This window comes from Cornus florida, unplaced genomic scaffold (genome assembly GCF_030987335.1).
Source record: "Cornus florida cultivar Cherokee Brave unplaced genomic scaffold, ASM3098733v1 CherokeeBrave_3.0.0_Hap2_Chr02, whole genome shotgun sequence".
Taxonomy (NCBI): Eukaryota; Viridiplantae; Streptophyta; class Magnoliopsida; order Cornales; family Cornaceae; genus Cornus; species Cornus florida.
Window position 1 is genome coordinate 81,719,309 of NW_026775572.1, and position 9,193 is coordinate 81,728,501.

The window sequence follows — 9,193 nt, forward strand, 5'->3', positions numbered from 1 at the left end:
ATCGTTTTACGGGGATTAAATCACGTGCTCTTTTATCCAAATTTACTTAAATAAATTTACTAGTTTAATTAACAATCACATAGTAAAGTAATAAGCAATTAAAGTTAGAGTGATACCAGATTAGCGAGGAAACCAATTTGAAAACCTCAAGGTTTTTTGCGTTGTTCCAAGCATGAAACAATCCACTACGTATGAAACAAAGTATACTGAACTTTGACTCAGGTTCACACCTCTTCACTCTACCAAGACTCAATTCGCTGAACACCTCTGACTTTGCCATCTCCCATACAACAGTTCTTAACTTCAAACTTATGCCTCGAGCCTTGTAGAAGTATTGCTGGTAGATCAACAACACTCTGCAATTGCCTTGATCCCTTTAAAGTGTGATCGAAAAATCTTCTTATTCAAATATGAATTTGTTATAGAAGGAAAAATATCTTTCTCTGATTGATATAGATGCAATCTTCAATAACTTGAACTTGATCAGGATTTGAACAACACGCTAATTCACTTGTATGAATGTAGTGTGTATGCTCTCAGAAAAATCTCACAAAATAGGCTCTTAAAGAAAATCAAAATTTTAAATACAAAAAACCGTCTATCCCTAAGTGAGGAAATATGTTTTTATAGACTTTAGAAACTTTAATTGTACTTACAAAACAAGTCAATTTCGTGTATAACAATTAAGGTAAAAGTCTATGCAAAATAGGAACTTAAAACAGAGTAGGAAACAAAGTTACCAAAACATTTGCAGGATTTGAACCGGTTCAAGTTGGCCAGTAAGATTTTTTTAAAACAAAATTTTGAAACTTGAACCTGTTCAGATACTCTTGAACCGATTCAAGTTGGCTAGACTTAAACAGAAGGTTTTTACACTTAGAAAATTTTGTAACACTCAAATTTTTTCGAAAACATGCAAGTGTCCTTACCTTCCAACTCACATTCTTAAAGTGTTATTCTCACCTTCTCGGAGCATATCAAGTTATAAATCACGAACAACCTTCAATACCGCTTCCGATCTTGATTTTGAAATTTGAACTGAAAAATTATAACTCTATCGGACTTATTTTGACAATGAAATTCGTCAATTACAAATTTTATATCTCACAAATTTGATATATTTTCATAACATTTGTAGGAAAAATATGAGGTGTCATATATAGCAAGAAAAGTACAATGACTTCCATTACAAAATAAATGGAGGGTGTGCATACAAGAATTCTCTCTTATTCAATAATGAAAAGTTTTCTAATTGATAACACACTATTTTCTCTCTCTCTTTCCTTATTTATATACTCCTCCTTCCTTACCCTAATCTTCTTTTTTTGATGCCTACACCTTTAGGAATTTAGGCCGTCTCACTCATGGGCCAACCCATGTTCTTCTTCGTGGTTGTATATGGGCCTTTGGTGCCTAGCATGGGTTGACCCATGCTTTATTTTGATATCTTCCAGCGACACATGTACCTCTTGGGAGGCACACTTGTAAAGCCCTTATGGGTGGTTATTTTTGCCTCCTCACCGACCATTAATTTTGCCCATAGAATATTAGTATGTTTTGGGGTGTGGATTAGGCAGCGGCGTGTGTATGATCATGGGGGTTATCCATTGACTTCCATGGTTCATTCAAAGGAGCACCAATATCATGTGATGAAAATATATATATATATATATATATATATATATATATATATATATATATTTTGCCACTGTCACTGTTTCTTTTAAATTTTAAGGGAACTATATAATAGCAAGGGGTGAATTATTAATGGGCTAACCTGGGCTATAGCCCAGGTCCGATTGATAATTTTTTTTTTTATATTACTGTTTATATAAGCTCAATGCATATATAATTAATTTGTAGTACTACTCTTTCTCTTTCTATTAGTCCAATTATTTATACATTTATCTGGGTTATATGCTGCTACTATCCTTCTTCTTTGAACTATTATTGTATTTATCTTTTATTTTTTCCCCCTTTAAGCAAGAGCATAAATTATGTTAATTAGAAACTACAATTCAAAAAATTTAGTAAGGTTAGAAAGTGAGGAAACATCCAACTTTTTATTCAAATTAGGATATAAACCCATATTATCTAGAAGATGTGCGGTCTTATTTCAAAGTCTAGCACTTTTATCAATTAATAGTTGAATAGATGTTCAAGATTCAATTAGATAATTTTGTATTTTATTTTTACCCGGAAAACGAAATCCAATGGGTACTTTGATGGTAGATAACAAATATGTTCGTATACCTGATTTTAAGTTGAGATCTAAACTTAGTAAATTAGGTTTCTAAATCCTCTAGGATCAGATCTTCAATAAAAAATGATTAATTTCATGATCTAGTTACTTGGACATGGAAGTAAAACCATATTGAACACAGTATACCTTTACCATATTTCACTTTTACAAATTTTTTTTTTTTTTTTATATTTCACAACATTTGTTGTGCTCATCTTCAAATTTTTTTTATTTTTTTATTTATCTTTAATCCTCTTTACTTTGCAATCTCGACTCCGCCCTTGTATAATAAAATGCTTCCATGAGTCGATGATTGTGTTGATATCTTCCATGTTAATCAATATTCGAGATATTATGTTGTGGACTGGACGGATGTCCCTGTCAAAACCATGCAAGGAATTTTGTGTAAACACAATTGATGCAAGAATTTATAATTTTTTGTCAATTGCATAAATAAATAAATAAATATATTTATATATTAAATTTAATTACCTTGAAGTCTGCATCAAAGTTTGAACGTGGATTCTGAGTTGAGTTATTATCCACAGTATCCCAAAAGGGAGATTGCAACATCAAAATATGTAAACATGTTAAGAATTTAACTAATTCAACAGATATATCGAAAGTACAAAACGAACCAAGTTTTAGGATACCATATTTATTTTTACTTATAAAGCCTCTTTATATACAAACTATAGAATCTGTTGAGAGAGAGATTAAAATAATACAAATGATAAATGTCTATATTAATAATATTTGTACATGTAATATACGAGGTTGCCATTCCGTTCACAAATCCTTCTAGAATGTCCAATTCGTAATTAAGACGGTCCTTGACCAGTGCATCTGTCCAGGATGAAATAAGATGGTTTTAATCAGGTTTTGGACCATCAACGTCAACACGAACCAAATCAAAAAGTTGCATGTAGATTGAGACACATGACAAATTTATCCACCTATAATAAATAACATAACATAACTGAAACTAATAATATAAATTTAATTACAAATGGGACTCATTCTGAAGCATCTATATAGATCCATTGCAGTTCTTTCTGTGCTTCTTTTCTTGATAATTGTTAGGCGCTGAATGTTATACATTTTAGTCCTTTATTCGTATGTTTTATTCTCTTAATAATACTTTATTTGTGATTTTACATTGTTTTATTGTTTTTATTTATTTCAGGGCTTTAATTGTAAAATCAGTCAAGACCAGTAATTCTGAGCTTTAAAAAATGACATTCCGTGGGACCGAGCAATGTTGAAGATCCAAGTCTAATTATACTTAGAAAATAGTCCAAAAGAAGTCACAAGTTGATAAGAATGGAAAGTAAAAGAAAAAGAAAACTCCTTCTCCAAAAAGGAAACTTTCGCCAAAGTTGGTAACTTGAACCCGTTTTAGTTAATCTGGCTGTATCTCTTTCCTCAAGCGTCAAAACAGCTAAATTCACGCGGTGGTTGATAGGAAATTCGAAGAGCTACAATTTTGTGTTTCACGAGCTTTCCCTAAAACAATTGTTTACCTTGTCAAAATTAGCCTAGAAGTCTGCCCATATTTTGGGAGTCCTTCTTCGACAGAATTTCTATATATGTCTCCTATATGAAAAAGGGAACTATGGGGCTGATATTTTATTATTTAAAGGGGGTCCTCTACAACATTGGAGGAGAGAGAGAGCAGCGAGGTTGAGATCAGAGAGGAGAAGTATTCGGAAGAAAGAAGAGATTGATCCATAGCGGTGAAGATGTCTTCCTCAACTATGAAGAATTCCACCACAGTCATGCTTTGCTAAACGCTTTGCTAGGGTTGTGATGTAGCCCTAGCTTAGCACCCTAGTTTGATTGTATTTAATTATTGGAGAATAATTTCTATCATGCATGATTGTGTAATCTATAGGGTTTTTAATTGAATTTTCAATAAGAATCGGTTTTATAGTTTTAATTCAATTACAAATATTTTTCTATCTTGTCTTAGATATTTTGATCTTGTGATTGAACACAACTCATTCACTTTTTGTAGTTGTGAATGAGATAATTACACAATGATATTTCTCTGAATATAATGTTAGAGATTTGATGGATTATACCTAGAAAAGATAGACCATGCTACACCTTAGAGTAAAGTAGATAGGTAGATGGTTTATACCAATTGAAGATAGTCCATACTTAGCTTTAAATTATATTATTCTCTAGCTGAATTAATATGTGCTTGTAGCCATGATTAATTCCCTGTGCATGTTATATGATATATCTCCAATAAATTGATGCAATTAACTGGTGGTGCGACGTTAGTGGTGAAATCATACCCCTAGTTTTCTCTCTCTATTTTCTACATCATATTTAATCATTGTTCTTTAGTTTATTTTATTTTTCTACTTAGTTAATTTAGAATTAATCATCACAATTCGATTATCCTACTTTTAAGTTAATTTTGGAATTTAAGAAATCTGTTGACAAACTTAATTTACACAAGTCCCTTGGGTACGACACCTTTACAAGTAAACCCTATCTGCAAAGATTCGTGTACTTGTGAGTGGTACATAATCTCACAACAAGTTTTTGGCGCCGTTGCCAGGGACTTGTTTTAGTTTTTGACAGATAATATTAAATTCTACAATTAATTTCAATTAGGATCTTAGTTTAGGATTTTATTTTATTTATTTTATTTTGATACTGTTTTCTTTTAATCATTACAGGTGACATTATATGCTTGGAAGACGTTCTTTGTCACTCCCTTAGCTTCCATTAGACCCAGAAATTGAAAGAACTCTCAGAAACTTGAAGAAAGAAAAGATGGCAGATGATTTACTAATTGTAGAAGCAGTTTGCTGTTTAAAGAATCACTACGAACCAGGTGCATACAACTCTTCATCTGCAGTTCGATATCCTCAAGTGAGGGCCCCTTACTAAGAAATTAAGGCCAGTACTCTTCAGTTACTGCCTTCTTTTTACGGCCTACCAAAGCGGATCCATACCGGCACTTGGATGACTTTGCAGAGGTGTGCAGAACAATAAAAATCCAGAGTTTTGACGATAATGTGCTCAAGCTACACCTTTTCTCCTTTTCATTAAAGGACAAGGCGAATGACTGGTTTAATTCATTGCCAGCCGACACCATCACTACATGGGCTGAATTGCAACAAAAGTTTTTAAATAAGTACTTCCCCATGGTGAGAATCACTCAATATCGAGATGCTATTACTCGTTTTGGTCAAGGGCCTGACGAGCCTTTTCATGAGGCTTGGGAAAGATTCAGAGATCTCCTTCGGAAGTGTCCTCATCATGACATGCCAAAATGGCAGCTTGTCAACTTCTTTCATAAGGGGTTCAATGAGGCACAAAGGTATATGGTGGATGCCTCTTGTGGTGGAAATTTTATGTTGAAAAGTGTAGAGGAAGCATAGTAGCTCTTTGAAAATATATCTGATAATTCAACACAACATGTCTTACCTCCAGTAGTAAGACCTCCTACCATAATGAGGAGAGCAGAAAGTGTGAATGAAACAGGAATAAATCAAGGGCTAGTGAGCCAAATTGAGGCATTAACCAAGAGGTTGGATCAATTGATGACTTCACAGTCAAATTTTACTCCTTCTTTGACTAATGCTCAAGGCTTTGAAGTGTGCTCTTTCTGTTCTAGTCCATCTCACCATGTGTCCATTTGTCCAAGTGCATCTCAGTATTCAGGAATTTCACGGGAGCAAGTTAATGCTGCCTATGGAACACCCGGAGGGAATAATATGTATTCAAACACTTACAATCCGGCTTGGAGAAACCATCCTAACTTCTCATGGAGAAATTCAGCTACAGAGACATCAGCTCCTCCACCTCAAGTACCTCAAGTGCAAGGCAATTTTTAATCTCCAGTTCAGACTTCAAATCCTCAAGGATTCACACCTATAAATGCCTTCAGTCAACCTCAACAATTCTTATCAATGTTCGAGGAAATGATGGCAAAGCAGTTAGAGCCAACTAATCAACTTGTGCAGTTTCATTCTCAATCCCTTGCCAAGTTAGAGACTCAAGTTGGCCAACTAGCTCAAGCCTTGAATAGAAGAGAAGATGGTAAGCTTCCTAGTCAACCAGTGGCTAATCCAAGAGGTGTGCGTATAATTGATGAAGTTACTGGCCAAGAAGTTCACCATGAACAAGTGCAAGCAATTACTACTCTCAGAAGTGGTAAGAGAGTTGAAAACAAGGTGGAAGAAGAGGAAGCAAAGAAGGATGAAAAGTGGAAGAAAATACTTGAAGAGAAAAAGGAGCGGAATGAAAAAGCACAAGAAGTACCTCCAACTACTGAGCCATCTCCAGAACAAAGGCATGTTGTTGTGCCATTCCCTCAGAGACTACAAGAAACATCAAAGGCAGCAAAGCAAGCAAGCAAACTTCAGGACATAATGGAGATGTTCAAACAGGTGAAGATTAATCTCCCATTGCTTGATGCAATTCAGCAAATTTCAGCTTACACCAAATTTTTGAAAGATATGTGTACTCAGAAGAGGCGTTCAAATAGTCATATTCCTAAGAAGGTGTTACTAACTGAGCAAGTCAGTTCCATAATCTAGCATTGCACTGCTCCAAAATTCAAAGATCCAGGCGCTCCAACAATTTCATGCACAATAGGGAATCATCAAGTAGAGCGAGCTCTCTTGGATTTGGGTGCCAATGTAAACCTTCTTCCTTATTCAGTTTACTTGCAACTCGGATTAGGAGAATTAAAGTCTACTTCCATTATTCTCCAATTGGCAGATAGGTCAACCAAACAGCCTCGTGGTGTTATTGAAGATGTGATCATTAAAGTAGATAAATTCTACTTCCCAGTTGACTTTATTGTGCTAGATACCGAGCCCGTTCCGGAACCAAGGAGGCACATTCCTGTGATCCTTGGTCGTCCTTTCCTTGCAGCAGCAAATGCGAGCATAAATTGTAGGACAGGTGTCATGGACGTATCTTTTGGTAATATGAAGGTGCGCTTAAATATTTTCAATGCCAGTCAATACCCTTTAGATAATAATGATTGTTTTCTAGTCGATGCCATTGATGAATGTGTTGAAGAGATGACCCCATTTGCATTGACAAAAGATCCACTGAAAGCATGTCTATCTTACTTTGATGCCGAGTCATTTGATGTTAAGAAAAGTATTGAAGAGGTGAATGCCCTGTTTGATGTAGCGAGTATGCACAACACTACACCATGGAAGATTCCTATTGAGCCACTTCCACAATTGTCAAGTAAACCACCTATACCATCTTTGGAGTGTCCGCCAGAGCTAGAGCTAAAGCAGTTACCCTCTCATCTGAAATATGCATTTCTTGGGCCAGATTGTACTCTTCCAGTAATTATTTCAGCAAAGCTATCAGACGTACAAGAAGAGAAATTATTAGAAGTACTAGCCAACCATCGAGAAGCTATTGGCTGAAGTGTGGCTGATCTCAAAGGGATTGATCCCTCAGTATGTATGCATTGGATTTTCTTCGAAGAAGATTCTAAACCTTCGCGAGAAGCACAAAGGAGGTTAAATCCAAATATGAAAGAGGTGGTGAAAAAGGAAGTAGTCAAGTTACTTGATGTAGGCATTTTTTACCCAATTTCAGACAGTCAATGGGTGAGCCCGATTCAAGTGGTTCCAAAGAAATTTGGGATCACTGTGGTGAAAAATTCTGAAGGCACTTTACTTCCCCAACACACTACTACAGGTTGGCAAGTGTGCATAGATTACTGCAAATTGAATTCCAAGACACGGAAGGATCATTTTCCTCTCCCCTTTATTGATCAAATATTGGAGAAACTGGCAGGGAAGAAATTTTATTGCTTCTTGGACAGGTATTCTGGATACAATCAAGTTGCCATTCATCCTGACGATCAGGAGAAGACAATTTTCACCTGTCCATATGGTACTTTTGCCTATCGCCGTATGCCTTTTGGACTCTATAATGCACCAGCCACTTTTCAGAGATGCATGATGGCTATTGTTGTCGGTTTCCTTGATGGAGTCGCCACAACCAACAAAGCTTGAGAGTTGTGTGTATTTAGGAGGTGGCCAAGTTTTACATTTATAAAAAGCCACTACTACCTTTCTCTATATAAAATATAGATAGGGCGAGTAGGGATCGTCCCAAGGGATTTGATGGTGTATCGAATTGTGAACTATGGTAATTAGGGTTAGTAGGTCGAGTGATCACACAATTGGTTGGTTGGTTGATTATACTAAATGAGCTAAACTATAATAAAGCAATGCAATAAGATAAAGAGTAAGTAAGAAGGAAAGGTCTTGGGGTGTAGAGATCACCACCAAACAATACTATTCCAAACCATAATCAAGTGACTAATGAGGGAAATGAATGTGTTGCAACAATGTTGTGTGTGTAAAAGACATTCAATTGGTAAGGGTGACTCAACAAGTGCAAATTGTCTCAATCAACATGTGTGAGGCCACAATACATCTATTGGTAGAGGAATATATTGTCTAAACATCATGTGAAGATAACAAAATAACAATTCAAGTCATTGAACCTTTCATTAAGCTCATAGTCCAAGCAATCCATAAGGATGACTTAGTTAAACATGCATTATCTAATCATCATGTGAGAGGTACAAAATATCTATTGGGAGAGGAATAAATTGTCTAAACACATGTGAAAGATACAACATATCATAACTAATCATTAATCCTTCATTAAGCTCAAAATTCCTTTACACCACAAAATTAGAGCATATGCTTCTTGCATTCAAAAGCATGGAACATCAAAGAACAAGCATGAATTGTTTCCCCAACTAACACTACACTACTTAAAAGAGAAACATAATCCATCAAGGAATAAGTATGAACCATCTAGAGACATAATAAGAGCATTACATTAAGAACTTCATATTTTGGCAATCTCAAGATTAAAGGCATTAATACACATAGACATGCATCAATAACATTAAATCTAGAGGTGAGCATCTACTCT

The 9,193-nt window shown here is 35.2% G+C and overlaps 1 protein-coding gene across 1 annotated transcript; it reads left to right on the plus strand.

The window, feature by feature from the left end:
- Nucleotides 1–6,189: 6,189 nt before the first annotated feature.
- LOC132296462 (uncharacterized) lies at nt 6,190–7,659 on the plus strand. The gene is made up of 2 exons (XM_059794663.1): nt 6,190–6,727; nt 6,989–7,659. Exons 1-2 carry the CDS (start codon nt 6,190–6,192, stop codon nt 7,657–7,659), a joined length of 1,209 nt encoding a protein of 402 aa, XP_059650646.1.
- The last annotated feature ends 1,534 nt before the right edge of the window (nt 7,660–9,193 follow it).

Excerpts from the sequence above, each read along its gene's own strand:
- LOC132296462 (XM_059794663.1), top strand. The coding sequence starts at position 6,190 with ATGGCAAAGCAGTTAGAGCCAACTAATCAACTTGTGCAGTTTCATTCT. Across the intron at positions 6,728-6,988 it reads CAAATTTTTGAAAGATATGT|ATAGGTCAACCAAACAGCCT; the intron begins GTACTCAGAAGA and ends TCCAATTGGCAG.